Source organism: Cebus imitator, unplaced genomic scaffold, assembly GCF_001604975.1.
Source record: "Cebus imitator isolate Cc_AM_T3 unplaced genomic scaffold, Cebus_imitator-1.0 Scaffold522, whole genome shotgun sequence".
In the NCBI taxonomy this organism is placed as follows: Eukaryota; Metazoa; Chordata; class Mammalia; order Primates; family Cebidae; genus Cebus; species Cebus imitator.
Window position 1 is genome coordinate 1,267,892 of NW_016107837.1, and position 18,676 is coordinate 1,286,567.

The 18,676-nt window shown below is 47.4% G+C and overlaps 1 protein-coding gene across 1 annotated transcript in view; it reads right to left on the bottom strand.

Annotated features, from left to right (window-relative positions):
• RNF4 (ring finger protein 4) overlaps positions 1-18,676 on the bottom strand; it is a gene marked incomplete at its 3' end in the record, with an annotated part of 30,786 nt that overhangs the window by 4,919 nt on the left and 7,191 nt on the right. The window contains exons 2-3 of the mRNA XM_017514284.2: positions 6,092-6,251; positions 1,510-1,624 (exon numbers count right to left, since the gene is read on the bottom strand). Coding sequence (XP_017369773.1) covers positions 1,510-1,624; positions 6,092-6,100 — 124 coding nt within the window. The remainder of the gene's footprint in view (positions 1-1,509; positions 1,625-6,091; positions 6,252-18,676) is intronic.

An 18,676-nucleotide genomic window follows, 5' to 3' on the forward strand; every position in this document is an offset into this window, starting at 1 on the left:
TTTTTTTTTTTTTTTAAGTAGAGACAAGGTTTCACCATATTGGCCAGGCCGGTCTCGAACTCCTGACTTCAGATGATCCACCTACCTTGGCCTCCCAAAATGCTGGGATTACAAGTGTGAGCCACCATGCCTGGCCTACGTATCTTAACTTCTTTTGTTTCCCTTTGAGGTGGGGTCTTGCTGTTGCCCGGGCTGGAGTGCAGTGGCATGGTCACAGCTCACTGCAGCTTCAAAGTTCCAGGCTTGTGTGATCCTCCCACCTCAGCCTCCCACATCTGGCTAGTTTTTTTATTTGTCTTGCTATGTTGTTGTCCAAGCTGGTCTGGAACTCCTGAGCTCAAGCAATCTGGCCAATCTGTTTTATTTTCTTGTATCACGAAGTTTCACAAGAATAAAAACCATGATAATCTTAGATGTACAATATAATTTATATAAAAACCACCACATTCTTTATTAAAAAGAAGGGCTGTCCAACAGTCCATATACTGATACACAATAATTTATTGAACCCTTCTCTTTCTGGTGAACACAACTCTGAGCTCTTACAAAAACAGTGCTCTAATGGGCAGCCCTAGGCACATACCCTCGCACAGGGGTGAGACTGCCTTGAGGATAACGCATACCACGCTGAAAAGCAGCTGGTTCCTTTCTGGTCTAGAGACAGAGTCCTAGCCTCTAGTGAAATAAGTCGAAGCATTTAAGAACCCACTTGTAGATGTGAAACTCAGAGACCACAGAGAACTTTACTACTCTTGCGGGGGGCGCCCATTTTGCACTACGTTGTTTCTCTTTAAAATGCCAGCTTGCAGGTATCCTAGTTATAAAAACAATATAGGCAGGGCAAAGGCACTTAACTCAGGCTGGCCATCAAGCACTTCTTGAGCAGGCAGAAAGGGGAAATCCAATCTGACCTCTAAGTTCCAACACAGGGAGCTCTGTGGACAGATTTACCTTCTTGGGTGATTTTATGTCTTAATGAAAAACAGAAGAGGAAAGCCAAGTACTTTACAAGGTCAAGTGAATTGGGAGATACGATTTCAAATAGAAAAGGTGGGCCATCTCATTTGCACTGGAGATTTTTCCTTTTCCTTTTTATTTATTTATTTATTTTTGAGACGGACTCTCGCTCCATCGCCAGGCTGGAGTGCAGTGGCACAACCTCAGCTCACTGCAACCTCCGCCTCCCGGGTTCAAGCAATTCTCCTGCCTCAGCTTCCCGAGTAGCTGGGACTACAGGCACACGCTACTACACCCAGCTAATTTTTGTATTTTTAGTAGAGACGGGGTTTCACCATGTTGGCCAGGATGGTCTCGATCTCTTGACCTCATGATCCACTGCGCCCGGCCAATTTTTCTTTTTTTAAGATGGGCCGCTGAGTTGTAAATGGTAAGTGTGAGACTGCATAAGCCTTCTAAAGACACTGAAAACAACTTCTAATAGCTCACCCTGCTACAGTGTTACCTCTCCACCTTAACACCCCACAGTTGTAGTGCCCCTGGCAATCTTACCAGTTTCCACAAGTTCTATGGGTTCTGCTTCCAAGGAAATCTCTGGGGTGGAGGCTGCTTCCCGAGTTCGCTTCTGGGCTTGTCTAGAATTTATTGTTCCACCACGACGCTTTCTCTGAGTAGCAAGGAGGAAAAAATAGTCACATGACCACCAGAATGTCAGGGTTTCAGGAAGAGCTAAAAGGGCAACACTAGAAACAGTTCAACTCAGTAAGAAGCCAGTGAGTAGACTTGAAGTTAGAGCTCCTTTCAAAACTTGAGATTCCAGAATACTGAATGCTTACAGAGAGAGAAAATCATCCAAAACATACAATGAGTAGAAATTCTAGAAAGTAAAACTTCTGTTATATCAAACTATCCGCAGGTCAAAAGGGACATGATGCATCCCTTTACAAAAGCTTGGTAGTGGATGCCCTGGCCAAAAGGCTGGAAACCTTTCCCTTTAACCAAAAGTTATCAATTTCTCTTCCTTGACTTTGTGTTCAGCCTTATTAAGCCCTTTTTGTTTCTTAAAGAACTTCAAGTTTTCTGAGTTTCTATACCTTGTGGAAAGCTTATCTTTCCTTCGGAAATGTGGCCTTGAACCTTTCAGGATATTATCAAGTGTGATTCACACCAGACAATCATTTCCCACAAAGAACTCAAAGAACCAAAGCTTTTTCAAGCCTGTTCCCAGTGGCTGCCCAAGAGCCATGTCTTCCAGAAGGCTTGTCTTCCAGGCTCTCAACTGGTGGATCTGCAAATGACACTGACCAGCCTTTCTTCCACATCCTTAGGGCTGCTGGTTTGCCAATATGCTCCAGCATTTCTGGTCTGGCTGGTTCCAAAAGATGAGCTGAGAACATCCTCTACCTTCATCAGGGAACAGGCCTTCCCAACAGAGCCTGTCGCCTTGTTATTCCCACTGTGTGTTTCCGTGCTGTTCTCCCCTCTGCCCTGTCTTGCTCTCCTTTGCACCTGACCACCTGGGACAGGTACTGCACTACTAAGTCTCAAGTTCCTCACCAGTACCAGCCTTGCACAGCTGTTACAAGGACTAAATGAGATCATTATACAAAGTACTGTGCAGAGATGGAAGATGCCACTAATGGCCCAATTCCTTAGCCTTACTGGGGTCATTCTGACCCAGGAAACTCTGAAAGGACCAGATACTGAAGGTGAGATTCATATAAGACCCAGGAACAGGCACCACACAGCCAAGCCTTTGCTAGGCAACAGGGCTAAGCCTAATTCTTTGTGTTCCAATGCTACTCTATCAAATGACAGCTTGAGATATTTTGGAAATGAAGCTGGGTATAGCAACTTCTCATGGACTAAGGAGCACAGAACCAGCCCCAGGAGGGCCCAGAGGCCAAGTGACAGCAGCAGCTCAAAGTGAGCAGCTGCTCTTTGCCTCAAGGGAGCTGACACTAACCTCAGGGGAGTTCTACTGCCCAGTGCTTTAAGGGTTTCTCCAGCAGCCACCAGGTTACTTAGGACTCTTTGTATTTACCCGCTTCTCTTTGACAACGTCCTTGTAGCCTCCTTTCCTTGCAGCAGACCAAGTCTGTCTTACTAGACACTGCTAAGGAGATCTTCATGCCCTACACAGCTACCTGTGTGGTTTCTGGGTCCCATGGAGGGAGCCAAAAAGGCAGCCATGGGTCCTGGACCCTAAATCTTCTTGCATGGGTAATTAAAGGAATGTCCCCACCCCTCCCTAACCCCAGGAATCCTCTTTCCTGTCTGTTCCTCCATGCCTTTCACCAGAGCTTCTTCCCTACCTGGAGTGCCCATCCCTCCCTTTCTTCACTTGGCCAATTCTTGCACAGCTTTCCAGAATCCACTTAAATGTCACGGCCCTCCTGAGGACATCCTTCACCCTCCCATTCTACTGTCTCTGAGCCTCCTCCTCCCAAATAGCTTCTCTGGACCACTCAGGACAGGCTCAGTAAGTCCAGGAATATTTGCAGAGCTCTCCCCTCTTGCCCTCCCATAATTCTGCTCATGACTCTCCACCTTTTAACTAGCAGGGCCCTCCAAGGTCTGTTGCTTCTAGTGGAAACTGACCATCTAATCACAACCACACCATAATTTCAGGAATTTTAACCAATTTCTTCACGCACACTTATAAAAGGCTACATTCTTTTGCCTGTTCTAATCCACCCTAGGCAGAGATGGGGCTTCAGAGGTAAGGCTTAGAACATCCATCTTCCTACAGGTGAGCTACGTGGTAATCTGCAGGTGAAGCACCAAGGTGGGAGGGAAGTCAGAGAAACAGACTTTTTTGTGTATCACATCAAAAGTGGGCCTTGGAGCACAATGGAGGCCAGGCATAGTCTGGAAGTAACAGAAGAGGGTGAGGACCCAAAGGGGTCAGAGGATGAGAGCAGCATTTCCATCACCGTTCCTTCTTAGAACTGTTTGTTCAGCCCCATCCTGCCCCCACCATCCATCTTTCTGTACCATTCACAGCACCTCTGGAGCACTGGAAAACATTAGCAGGCTATTTCAAATCTGGTCTGCCTGATAAGGAATTCAGGATCTCAGAAAACATTTGTTTTGAGTTTAGATCACTTGATCAACCTTGCAGAGGGAACTTTGTCAGTAGAGAATAAACTGGGACAGGGGGACTTTCAGGCAATCTCCTCTAGAGCTAAAGGGGTTCCAGGTGACACCTGAGTTACACCACACCAGAGGTGCCTCACAGATGTGATAAAAGCTCTAGACAGTCTGGGTATGGTCGCTCACTTTGGGATCCCGGGTGGGAGGTCTGCTTGAAGCCAGGGGTTCAAGATCAGCCTGGGCAATAAGGCAAGACTCCATGCCTACAATTTTTTTTTTTTCTGAGACAAAGTCTTACTCTGTTGCCAGGCTGGGGTGCTGTAGCGTGATCTTGGCTCAATGCAACCTCCGCCTCCCGGGTTTAAACAATTCTCCTGCCTCAGCCTCCTGAGTAGCTAGGACTATAGGCGTGCACCACCACACCCAGCTAATTTTTGTATTTTTAGTAGAGGCGGGGTTTCACCATGTTGGCCAGGATGGTCTCAATCTCTTGACCTCGTGATCTGCCCGGCTGGGCCTCCCAAAGTGTTGGGATAACAAGCGTGAGCCACCGCGCCTGGCCCCATCTTTAAAAAATAAATGAAAAATGGCACCTGTTGCAGGTGATCCACAGCCAAGTGTGGTGGCTCAGGTGGTCAACCTGCCCTTGGTGAGCTCCACGTATGAGCTCATGTCCTCAGCCTATGTCAGCACAAAGGACCAGTATCCCTACTTCAAGTCTGTGTGTGAGATGGCAGAGAAGGGTGTGAAGACCATCACCTTGGTGGCCATGACCGGTGCTCTGCGCATCATCCAGAAGCTAGAGCCGCAAATTCCAGTTGCTGATACCTATTGCCGTAGGGGGCTAGACAGGACTGANTTTTTTTTTGCCAAGCACAATGCATGCCTATGATCCCAGATACTTAGGACGCTGAAGTGAAAGGGTTGCTTGACTTCAGGAGTTGGAGATTGCAGTGAGCTATTATCACACTGCTGCACTCCAGCCTGGGCAACACTGTAAGCCCCTGGCTCAAAAGACAAACAAAAGCTCTACACAGTAATCATCACTAATCAACTTGGGTGACTGAATCTAAGAAACTTTTCACTATGGATTACTACTATCATGCTCACACTGAGCCAAGAACGTCACAGGGAAATAAAGTAGAAGGGAAAACTGAAAACGGGGTTGCAAATACTTTTATTTATTTACTTTGTAGAGACAGGGTCTCACTCTGTCATCCAGGCCGGAGTGCAGTGGGTGTGATCATAGCTCACTCTAGCCTTGAACTCTTGGCATTAAGGAATCTTTCTGCCTCAGCCTCCCAAGTACCTGGGGCTAATTAAAAAAGAAAAAAAATTTCCTCCTGGGCACTCTAGGAAAAAAAAAAAAAAAAAAAGAAAGAAAAGAAAAAAAATTTTTTTTTTTTTTTGGTAGAGATGGAGTTTCCCTATGTTGCCTTCACTGGTCTTGAACTCTTAGGCTCAAGTGATCTTATTGTCTCAACCCCTTCAAGTATTGGGATTACAGCTGTAAGCAACCATGCCCAGTCTACAAATAATTTTTAAAACCAACAAGTCAAACGGCCTGGCCCAGTGGCTCACATCTGTAATCCCAGCACTTTGGGAGGCTGAGGTGGGCGGATCACGAGGTCACGAGTTCAACACCAGCCTGACCAATGGACAACCAGTTGAACCCTGGAGGAAGAGGTTGCAGGGAGCTGAGATAGCACCAATGCACTCCAGCCTAGGCAAAAAACAAAACAACCAAACCCAAAAAGTTTAGTATTTCTATGTTACTGACAATTGCTCGGAAGGCCTGAGACTTTCAAACCCTAAGCTACTCCTTCTCAGAGTTCTGTCTTGAGGACAGTGCCCTTTATGACTGGAATTTAGCTCAATAAGTAACCTGATGTAACTACCAGAAAGATTCTATACATAGTCCTTCAAGAACTAGGTTACTTAGAAGTGCCATTATGAAACTCACTTTCATTAACGTGCTACAAGCAAGACGGTAGTTAGCCCTAAAAAAATTAAAAATTCAAGAGCTGGTAAAACTTACTGTACTCATTGTGCTCTTTGGTGCCAATGTACAGAAAAGGAAGTGATCTATGCCAAGGTTTGCAGGGAAGTCAAGTGTTCTCAACCTTTCATGCCCTCTGATTACTCATCTGGCTTGCAGAAGAATTTGGATCTGGGCAGATTTCCAGTATTTTCAAGTCCTGAAAAACAGAGATATCAATAAGATCAATGCTGCCACTTACATCACTGATAACAAAGCTCAGTTCAATAATGTACTGGTCCTTTCTGTTACTAGGTTCTTTGTGGAATATTTTACGTAATGACATCCTTAATTCTATATTTATCTCAGGAAGTAAGCGTTATTGTCACGTACAGGACTTCCTGATCTCAAAGCCCGTGACTGTAATGGTTATGCCACCTCCTACCCTTCTTTCCAGCTCCTGCCATCCTGGCAAGGTACTGTGCTAAGTGCTGGGAAGAGGCAAAAGTCAGCGCTTCCGCACATGGCCACACCAAACCCTCAGCAAAGGGGAGGGAAGGGACCGAGCTTCTGAGCCAAGCAGAGCCCAGAGCCTCAGGCTCTTCCCACAGTTTCACTGTCAGAATCGAGGAGACAAGAGCCACTCAAGGCATTCTGTGTGTCCAACTGAGCCTGTGTCACTGGCACAGGTGAATGGTGAACTGGGAGACTGCGAACTGGGAAGCCAAGTACAAGGTTTGAGGAAATGTAGAGAAATCAGAGGCAGAAGCTGAGAGGCCCTCAGATTAAATTCAGGGACCCACTGAGAAGTGAGGCTGACCACGGTAAACTCAGTGTCAGTGACGCAATGCATAATGGAGCCACGAGCCCTGGGCACAGGGCATGGTTGAGGGACTAACAAAGAGCCAAAGCAAGGATAAGACCCTTGTGGTCACCCACCGCTGGGTGCTAGTGGCTTAGACTAGGACAGTGCGTCACAAACATGGGCCTGCATCAGGCTCTCCCACAGCCCACAGAAGGCTTGTGAAGCACAGGCTGCTAGGCGCCCCCCAATTTACATTTCTAACATGTTCCCAGGAGTTGCTGCTCCAAAGACCACACCATGGAACGCACTGAAGTAGCATAATGAGATGGAGTTGCAAAGTAGACGTAGGTGAGAGACCCAGGTGGCAGAAACGACAGGAGCGCTCTCACATCCACCCTTCTGTGCATCCCCAGTGCTGCCTTGTCACATTCCTCCAAACCACGACCGTACCTGCTCATACTGGGTCTCCTTCCCTGGGTACCTAACTATCCTACTGCCAGCCCATCTTTCCAAAACAGTTTGCTGCAGCAACTTTCCCTGGCACCTTATGAAGGCCTAATTCCTAAGCATGGTGTATGAAGCCTGGTTGGCATTCAAATTAGAGCATATCACTTGAGCAAGGCAACTGGGATTGAAATCCAGGCACTGGCTGGGCACCGTGGCTCACACCTGTAATCAGGAGTTTGAGACTAAGCCTGGCCAACATGGTGAAACCCCATCTCTACTAAAAAATACAAAAAATTAGCTGAGCGGGTGGTGGACGCTTGTAATTCCAGCTACTCGGGAGGCTGAGGCAGGACAATCTCTTGAATCTGGGAGGTGGAGGTTGCAGTGAGCCAAGATTGTGCCATTGCAGTCTAACCTGGGCAACAAGAGTGAAACTCCATCTCAAATAAACAAAAACAGGCTGGGCGTGGTGGCTCACACCTGTAATCCCAGCACTTTGGGAAGCTGAAACGGGCAGATCACGAGGTCCAGAGATCAAGGCCATCCTGGCCAACATGGTGAAACCCCGTTGCTACTAAAAATGCAAAAATAATTAGCCAGGCGTGGTGGTGTGTGCTTGCAGTCCCAGCTACTTGGGAGGCTGAGGCAGGAGAATTGCTTGAAACCGGAAAACGGAAGTTGCAGTGAGCTGGGATCATGCTACTGTACTCCAGCCTGGTGATAGAGTGAGACTCTGTCTCAAAAACAGAAACAAAAAATCAGGCACCCAACCTGTGACCTTGGGGCATGGCACTGAACTTCTCTGTGCACCATTTCCTTATCTATTGAACAGAACTGCACCTACCTCAAGGGTGTGCGAAGATTCCAGAAGTTATTACAAGAGAATGTCTAGAACAGTTCAGGCACACTGTAAACGCTCAGTGTTTGTGGGCTGACACATACCCATCACCATACTCAGCCCCCCAGCACCAGGCTGGCAGTCTCTACAAATACACCTTCCCAGTGCCCAGCTCCAACCTGCTCAAGTCCTACAATGCTGTGTGATAAATCCCACTCGGCTTTTTTTGTTTTTTTTTTTGAGATGGAGTCTCCTCTATCACCTAGGCTGGAGTGCAGTGGCATGATCTCAGTTCACTGCAACCTCCACTTCCTGGGTTCAAGTGATTCTCCTTGCCTCAGCCTCCCAGGTAGCTGGGACTACAGTTTCGTGCCACCACACCTGGCTAATTTTTGTATTTTTAGTAGACACAAGGTTTCACCATGTTGGCTAAGCTGGTCTCAAACTCCTGACCTCTGGTGATTCACCTGCCTCAACCTCCCAAAGGCTGGGATTCTAGGTGTGAGCCCCCGCGCCTGGCCTCCCACCCAGGTTTAAGAAGGGGCTGCATACCTCCTGTCTCATTAGCAGTACAGCCCCTGCCCTGGGAATATAGCAATGAGTAAACACAGCCTCTGTACGGAATCTAGTGGAGGTAGAGGGGTGAGGAGGGTGCTGGTGGGCAGCTGTAACTGAGTTAGGAACTAAGCGTGCAAGAAGTACAGGAGAAGGGGAGGCCAGAGGAGGTTTCTCAGGAGACGCCCAAAGATGCCGCCAGTCCCAGCTGAGCTGGGGATTTTCTTCAACACTTGGTGGTCTGATTCTGAGAAAATGGCATACTGTGAGTATCTCACTCCCTTAGCACCTCATTCTCCAGCTTGACCTGAATGGTTTGGAGCTGAAATTCCCTTCACTGTGTTAAAAGGGTAACTTGCATCTCCTTAGGCTGGCCCATACTATGGGACTACAGGTGCTCTCACCAGAATGCACAAATGGGCCAGGCACAGTGGCTCATGCCCTGTAATCCCAGCACTTTGGGAGGCTGAAGGGAGAGGGTCTCTTGAGTCCAGTAATTGTAAACCAGCTTGGTTAACATGGCGAGATTCTGCCTCTACAAAAAATTAAAATTAAATTAAAAAACTATCAAGATGTGGTGGCAGTCACTTGTAGTCCCAGCTACTGCAGGGGCTGAGACAGTGGGATCACTTGAGCCCAGGAGTTCTAGACTGCAGTGAACCATGATTGCACCACTGCACTCCAGCCCAGGCCACAAAGTAAAGTCCCTTAAAAAAAAAAAATGCACAAATGCTTCCCAAAGCAACACCTCACCTGGTAAGTGTTCAACTTTAAACAGACATTCAAGGAAGAGGTTCTGGCTAGGCCAAGACTAGCTGGTTTGAACAGAGGTGGGAGGTGCCCTGACATCACCTTAGGACTCAAGGCCATTCAGACCACCACAGTCCCAGATCCACCACATGTCCTGGGTTCTAATATCCACAAATGTTTCTGATGCCAAGAAATATCTTACATTTGGGTGCACACCTGTAACATAGGGGCTTTTTTTTCCACTGGAAAATTATCCACATCAACAGTGTATCTCAGAATTTAGAAGAGAGACATGCCACTGACAAAGGCAGATGGAGAGATCAGCCTGGAGAGCAAAGGGAAACACCTGAGGCCCACAACCGGGCTGTTCTTAAGCCTTTCTCCTTCCATTTCGTTGCTATCGAGGCTTCCAACTATTGCTGAAGATATCCTTTGTGGCTGTCCTGGCCTGCACACCCCTCACGACTCTGAAACCAGCCTCCTGCATCCCTAATAATGGCCCAGCTAGACCATTATTACTTCCCTGCAAAGCCGTCTGGAGCTTCCTCATTCTCCATGCACTGGCCCATACAGCAATTTGTTTTTCTCTCTTCTGGGTTTAGTAAGGGTCAGGAGTCAAAGCTGGAAGGAATTTGGAAGGCTGGCCTTAGGGAAATCCATCAAGGGGCTGGATTTCACCAGGGCACTGAAGTGAGACAGGAGTATTCCCAGCAGAGCATCCCCAGGGTGGTGGGAATACAAAAATGGAGTGAATGGAGACCTACGGGGTCATGGGAAAGTAGCCCTCACCAACTACAAAGGGTTCTGAATCATGCAGGTGAGGGAGTCCAACGGAATAAGAAACTAACAACAGCTGAGCGGTGCCTTCTACACATACTCACAAGGTACTGTGCTTCCCAAATATGAATGTCACCCATGTGCTCCCCACATCACCCAGTAAAGAAACAGGCAACTGTTGCGGTCCCCATCTTACACATGAGGCAACTAAGGATTCTCAGGAGTTAAGTAACTTGCCCAAAGTCGTCCACACCTAGCAAACAGACCCTAGGCTTAAACCTCCTCAAATAGGTACGTTAGTGGCAGAATCAGATACATTAATTCTAGAAAGGAACACTGACGGTGATTTTCAGATTACTCAAACTTAGTGTGTTCCAAAGGAACCCCTGCCTCCTCCTTCCGCCAACAGGTACTCCATTTTAGAAAGGGTGCCAGCACACTCCAGTCTCTCGTCCAGTATGCTCTCTCACTTACGTAAGTGCTACAAGGACAGGGCTATTTCTACTTTGTACCTAGCCACGACCTTGCACAAAGCAGATGCTCATATTTATTGGAGGAATATATGAAGGTAAGAGTTGGGTGTTGATGGCACCCCCACCACTAAGAAAAGAGGAGATGAGGTAGAGAAGTGGTCATGTCTGACTGGTCAGGAGAGCCAGGTGTTAGGGATTCCTAAAGCTTCCAAGGTGAAGGGAGAAACAAATCATGCCAAGGTGTCTAGCTTCTTAATCTACCAGAGTGATGCCATAAAACCAAATGAGGGAAGGGAGAATACAACAGATGCTGAGGGTAGTTTTAGAAAAGCTAGGTGTGAGATACCAAGGGAGAAAGGACCACAGGTAGCTGCAAACTCCAAAGCGAGAACTGGAATGGATGTCGAGATTTCAGAATGTGTGAAAACTTGGGAAGGTGGGTAGATAAGGTCTGTAAAAGAGAATTTTTTAAAAACTTATTTGTTTACTTATCTTTTTTGAGACAGAATTTCGCTCTTGTTGCCCAGTCTGGAGTGCAATGACACGATCTCGGCTCACTGCAACCTCCGCCTCCTGGGTTCAAATGATTCTCCTGCCTCAGCCTCCAGAGTAGCTGGGATTACAGGCAGGAGCCCCCACAGCCAGCTAATTTTGTATTTTTAGTAGAGTCGGGTTTCTCCATGTTCATCAGGGTGGTCTCAAACTCCCGACCTCAGGTGGTCCACCCGCCTTGGCCTCCCAAAGTGCTGGGATTACACGCGCTGCACCCAGCCAACAGATTTTAAAAGAAACAAAACTAGGAGAACCTGGAGCTGTGACTTAGACAAAATCTCCCTCTTCAAGGAGGAAGAAGCAGTGAACAGCTGCAGTGCACAGGCGGAGGGACTAAGAGGCGGCCAGTGAGCTCAGACACAGGAAGTGGGACTCTGGTGACCTAAGCGAGTGGAAGCAGCAGCAAAGGAGTTGCAGCCCCAGTCCAACCGCACTGAGGACCAGCTGGGCTATCTAGAGGAAGCTTGACTGAATGGGGCCTAAAGTGTCAAAAAACAATGGGTGTGGGTGGGGTGGGCAGAAGGGATGAGGGATGCCCCAGACAAGCACCATGTGCAGGTGGAGAGAGAACGGAGGACAACAAAGGTGCAGAAGGTCCGGATCCTAACAAGCCTCGGTAACTACACTCTCAGGGCAGGGCCATGAGGGTTTTACGATAGACGTGACATGCTGAGATGTGCATTTAGAGACCGTGTCACCTGTGTCCAGTGAGAACAGATGGGAGACTGAACAAGCCAGACTGCAGACCAAGGAAACTCAGGGCAGCCCAGGTGAGAACAAAGCCATGAGGCTCAAAGTGCAGCACAGAGAGGTGACAATGGGATGGAAGTTGGGAGGGCTTCAGGGCTTTCTTCAATCTTACAGATTTATGACTTAAGGTCTATGTAATTATTCTGTTACTTTTTCTAAATGTTGCCCAGCCTGGCCTTGAACGCACAGCCTCGCTCCTCAAGCACCAGGACAACTGTCCTGAGTCACCGTGGCTCCCTATTCTGTTATTCTTAGAGGTTTTTTCCCCCTCCAATAAAGCTATTATAAGCACTTTAGATATTGATCCCCCCCACTGTAGCAGGAGTGTGACATATAATTATGTATATACGTTGTGTGTATGTATATGACGTGCAGATGCTCCTTGACTTACAATGGGGCTAACTCCCAATAAATTCATCTTAAGTTGAAAAATCCTAAATGAAACACTAAGTCCGGGACTGCGTATGCACATGTGCATCTGTCTCTATCATATACAAAGCACTCTGCTAATGGATAGAAACAGATTGTTAAGCAGGCAGGAAGAGTGGTGGACTGGAACCAAATTCTATCACCCTATCTCATACAACTGCATTCCTATGAACAAAGAAAGAGTCAGCAGAAAAGCGGCTGTGGGAAGCACACCAGAACCAGAAGGATCCTGTAACTCTGCAGCCAGTCCACGGGGAGATGCTCTGATGAGCAGCTCTTCTGTTTAGCCCACCTAGCCCTACATCAGGTACACAGAGCCCTCAAATCCCACCTGGAAGGCAGGGTCTGATACAATTATCCACAGAAAATAAGACACCTAGGCTGGGCACAGTGGCTCACACCTGTAATCCCAGCACTTTGGGAGGCTGAGGCAGGCGGGTCACCTGAGGTCAGGAGTTTGAGACTTGCCTGGCCAACCTGGTGAAACCCCGTCTCTACTGAAAATACAAAAATTAGCCAGGTGTGGTAGTAGGCTCCTATAATCCCAGCTACTCGGGAGGCTGAGGCAGGAGAATCGTTTGAACCCAGGAGGCAGAGGTTGCAGTGAGCCAAGACAACGCCATTGTGCTCCAGCCTGGGTGACCAGTGAAACTCCATCTCAAAATAAAAATTAAAATATAAATAAAAATATAAAAACAATTTTTTTGGGGGAGACAGAGTCTTGCTCTGTCACGCAGGCTGGAGTGCAGCGGTATGATCTTGGCTCACTGCAGCTTCCACCTCCTGGGTTCAAGCAATTCTAGGGCCTCAGCCTCCCAACTAGCTAGGATTACAGGAACCCACCACTATGCCCGACTAATTTTTTGTATTTTTAGTACAGACGGGGTTTTGCCATGTTGGCCAGGCTGGTCTCCAACTTCTGACCTCAAGTGATCCACCTACCTTGGCCTCCCAAAGTGGTGGGATTATAAGTGTGAGCCACCACGCCCAGCCACAAACACCTCTTAAATGGAACTCTGATGCCCTCAGTCATATCAATAACCACGCCCACCTTAATACTCAAGAGAACCAGGAGGCTCTTGCTCATTATACAAAGGAGGGTATGTGCTAAGTGGTCAGCAATGATGTGGCTGGCCATATAAGCCCTATAGCCTTGCACAAATACTTGGCCTCTGTGTCCACATCTTCAGTGGAGTAGAACACCTAATCTCTGTGGAACAGTGACTGCTGAAGGAAACACCCAGTATGGTTCCTAACACCGTAACACCTAACACTCTATCAACTAATTTGCTAACTATTGACAGGTGCCACAGCTGGGTAAGGCACTGCTCCAGGGGCTAGGAATGGAATGGGAAGCAGGAACAAAACAACTGCCCATGAAGCATACATTCTCGCTGGAAAGATGATCAACAAATTAAATAATAAATAGATATTATATCAAAAGGGCTGGAAAGTTTACCTCTTCTTAAGGTATGAGTGATATGAAATAAAGGCAAAACAAACCTTCACCACAGGAGGAACTGGAACCAATGCTTCCAGCTCTCACAAGGGCTTTATTCATTTCCAGAAAAGACTTGGTGGGATGCAGATAATCACAATGGCTTAGACTTAGAGGAGGACTCAGAGGAGGTGAAGAAAGCTGCACAGAGGCAGTAACATGCAGTCCTCGCCCAGAATGATTTACTCCTAAGGCTCAGGGGCCTTGAAAACTGGCTTCCCCTGAAGGTTTGCAGAAGAGGAATGAATCTGATCAAAGCGGAAAGCAGTAGACTATGCTCAAAGAGGCGATGAGGCAGGTTCGGATGCCAAGTAACCAGGTCTTCCAATAAATTATCTCATGGCCCCAATTAAGCTGCCAAGCTGCCACCGGCAATCAGGCCACAACCAAAATCTCCAGGGGCCTGAGAGGAGCAAAGGGCTTTCACATCTTTTAGCCAAGATGGCCTAGGCTTTGGGGACCCATATAAAAACAAGGTAATTTCTGGGGGTGCGGAGAAAGGGTAAGATAATGAAGGAAACCTAAGGAGCCACTCCTCCAGAGGCCAATGGGCAGATTTACCTGAGGTGCTAGAGGCCGTCAACATCCCCCACCATGCCCTGGAGCCCACAGGCAGCACAGGAGGCAGGCTTACCAAGCTACCTGGTGTTGATGGCCACTGAGCAGAGCCTGCTGGAGACCAGCTAGCAGCTTAGCTGCCTCTCCTGTATCCAAAACCCCAGGTTGGCTGGGGCATGAGGATGGTTGTAAGACGCTCGCAAATCTGATTATTTGACCCATGCCAGATGGGAGCACCTGAGCAGTGCCACACAATGGGAATTCTCTCAAGGGCACACCAGAGGGGGCCTAATCTCAAACAGCACTGCCTCCAGCTCTGGGCTCCTCAAGAAAGACATGGGCCTCTACCCTTAGTCAGACGCATCTGTGGGCTAAGGAACAATCCAAGCTGTCACCAAAGGGCTAGCCAAATTCAATTCTCTAGGGGCTTACATCTCAGTGAAGAAATCCAGCATCCAGAAGCCCTAATCTAGACCCTCTTCAACTCTCCTTCAACACTTTACCTAGAAAATGAATAAGTCATTGTCCCAGCCTGGGCAACAAGGGGAAACCCCATCTCTACAAAAAAAAAATACAAAAACTTAGCTGGGCATAGTGGTGTGTGACTGTAGTCCCAGCTACCTGGGAGGCTGAGGTGGGAGGCTCGCTTAAGACTGGGAAGTTGGAGCAGTAGTGAGCCACGATCACGCCACCGGACTCCTGCCTCAGTGACAGAGTGAGACCCTGCCAAAAAAAAAGCACACATGCAAGTCAAAACTCCACTGGCTCCCAGGGAAGATAAAGAAAAACAAGCAGCTACAACAGGAATGCTCTACAGGAGACAGAAAGGCAGAAGAAGGCAGGAGGAGGAGGTCTGAGGAAGTTAAAAGTGCCACAAGGTAATACCCAAAAAAAATCACCAGGCTCCAAAACATCCAAGAATATTGCAAGTGCTCCCAAATGATCACAAGCACTGCCTACAGAACACAGGCCCAAATCTTCATATCATATAGCCAACCTCCCCTCCCAACTTGTCCCTCACCTTTCTGGCTTCATTTGCAGTTACAGACATATGTGTTCCCCCCCCCCCCAAAAAAAAACACATCTTGCTATGCAAAAATCCACAGTTTGTGAGGAAAAATAAAATGAGGGGCACAACACTAAAAAATTTTGTCAGTGACACACATACACAAAACAACCTAGTAAAAATGGTAGTAAAGTTCTAAACATGTTAAATGGTTAAGAAATACAACTGTGATACTTTACCTTGAAAAAAGCCTGAAGCTTGCTCTCTGTGGAAGGGGGCCTCAGAAGGTTTACAGCTTGTGAGTTATTGAGAAGTGGAGGGAAAGAGAGTGAATGCTGGAACATCAGATGTGCACAAATGTGGCTCACATACAAGTCAACTGAGGTAGCTGATACATGTTTAAGGTATGTATAATTACATGGCTTGGTTCAGTTGGCCTCAGTTTTTCACGTTCACTTAATATTTCTCACAGTTGACACTGCGTACAGCACTCTCAAGAGGTTCTCTAAAATAGCAACCTCACTGGAACAAATTCATGCTTCCAAACAATACTTCAAGCAGAAGCAGAAATGTACTTTCCTCCAGGTATCCTGGAAGTCAGTTCAAAGAACCTGACTTCGAACCTGAAAGAAGTCAGGGACTTTGAACTGACACCCAGGGTACCTGGGGTAAAGCACAGTTCATTATCAGTGCCATAATTTGATAACAGGCAAGGGTCCTGCCACTCCCACCCCATTTTAGTGAATTTCTGCTCATTCTTCAAGGCCTACCCGAAAGGTTGCTTCCATTTCTCTCACTCCTCCCATTCCTGACTTAACCATTTCTTCTATACTCCCTTAAAACAAGAAATGTTATTTATCAAATACTTATCATGGTGTCCCCATCCATTAGCACAGTACTTGGCACAAACATGTAAATAAGTAAGATCTTTTTTTCCCACTGAAATCACCAAGCCTTTGGCTGGGTACGATGGGATGGCTCACACCTATAATCCCAGCACTTTGGGATGTCGAGGCAGGAGGACTGCTTGGGCCCAGGACTTCTTGACCAGCCTAGGCAAGATGGTGAAACTCCTCTTCTACAAAATATTAATTAAAAAAAAAAAAAAAATTAGGGTGTGGTGGCACATGCCTATAGTCCTAGTTACTAAGGAGGCTAAGACGGGAGGGTCACTTGTGCCCAGGGAGGTTGAGGCTAAAGTGAGTTATGACTATGCCACTGCACTCCAGCCTGGGCTAGACCCTGTTGTTCCCTCCCAACCCCACCAAAAGTTATCAAGCTCATCAGATGCTTGAAAGAGATGGCAGATACCTTGAAAAGATGGCAGAGTGTTTTTGAAAAGGAAAAAAATAATTTCAGAGATGGGCAGAATGGAATCCTTACGTTGCAAGTAAAAGCAGTCACAATTAGGAAATAAAGGGAGCCTTAAAAATACGACTGGAGCCAGTAGAGCAGTGTGCACCTGTATTAGTCCGTTTTCACACCGTGGCTGCTAATAAAGACATACCCGAGACTGAACAATTTACAAAAGAAAAGGTTTAATGAACTTAACAGTTCCACACGGCTCGGGAAGCCTCACAATCATGGTGGAAGGCAAGGAGGTGCAGGTCACATCTCACGTGGATGGTGGCAGGCAGAGAAAGAGATTGTGCAAGTAAACTCGTCCTTATAAAACCATCAGATGTGTGAGACTTACTCACCATCAGGAGAACAACATGGAAAAGACCTGCCCTACTTCAATTACCTCCCATCAGGTCCCTCCCACAACATGTGGGAATTCAAGATGAGATCTGGGTGGGGACACAGCTAAACTATATCATTCCACCTTGGCCCCTCCCAAATCTCATGCTCTCACATTTAAAAACCAATCATGCCTTCCCAAAGTCCAAGGTCTTAACTCATTTCAGTATTAACTCAAGAGTCCACAGTCCAAAGTTTCATTCAAGACAAGTCCCTTCCACCTACAAGCCTGTAAAATCAAAAGCAATATAATTACTTCTTAGATCCAATGGGGAGTACAAACACTGGGTAAATACAGCCATCCCAAATAGGAGAAATTGGCCAAAACAAAGGGGCTACAGGCCCCATGCAAGTCTGAAATCCAGCTGGGCGGTCAAATCTTAAAGCTCCAAAGTGATCTCCTTTGACTCTGTATCTCACATCCAGGTCATGCTGATGCAAGAGGTTAAGTTCCCAAGGTCTTGGGCAGCTCTGCCCCTGTGGCTTTGCAGGGTACAGCCTCCCTCCCAGCTGCTTTCACAGGCTGGCGCTGAGCATCTGCAGCTTTTCCAGGTGCACGGTGCAAGCTGTCAGTGGATCCATCACTCTGGGGTCTGGAGGACAGTGGCTCTCTTCCCACAGCTCAACTAGGTGGTTTTCCAGTGGCAACTCTGTGTAGGGGCTCCAACCCCACATTTCCTTCTGCACTACTCTAAGAGGTCCTCCATGAGTGCCCCGCCCTGCAGCAAACTTGTGCCCAGGCATCCAGGTGTTTCCACATATCCTCCAAAATCTAGGCAGAGGGTTCCAAAACCTGATTCTTGACTTCTGTGCACTCGCAGGCTCAACATCAGGTGGAAGCTGCGAAGGCCTGGAGCTTGTACCCTCTGACGCCATGGCCTGAGCTCTACCCCTTTCAGCCAGAGCTGGGGCAGCTGGAACACAGGGCACCAGGTCCCCAGGCTGCGCACAGCAAGGGAACCCTGGACCCAGCCCAGGAAACAGTATTTCTCTCCTGGGCATCTGGGCCTGTGATGGGAGGAGCTGCCATGAAGACCTCTGAAATGCCCTGGAGACATTTTCCCCCATTGTCTTGGGGATTAACATTCCTGCAGCTGGCTTTAATTTCTCCTCAGAAAATGAAATTTTATTTTCTATCGCACTTTCAGGCTGCAAATTTTCCAAACTTTATGGTCTGCTTCCCTTACAAAACTGAACCCTGGCTGGGTTCAGTGGCTCATGTCTGTAATCCCAGCACCTGCCAAAGTGGGCAGATCACCTGAGGTCAGCTCGAGACCAACCTGACCAATTTGGAGAAACATTATCACTACTAAAAATGCAAAATTAGCCGTGTGTGGTGGCACAGGCCTGTAGTCCCAGCTACTCAGGAGGCGGAGTTTACATTGAGCTGAGATGGCAACAAGAGCATAACTCCATCTCAAAACAAACAAAAACCCCAAAAAACAAAAACAAAGAAAAAACATACCT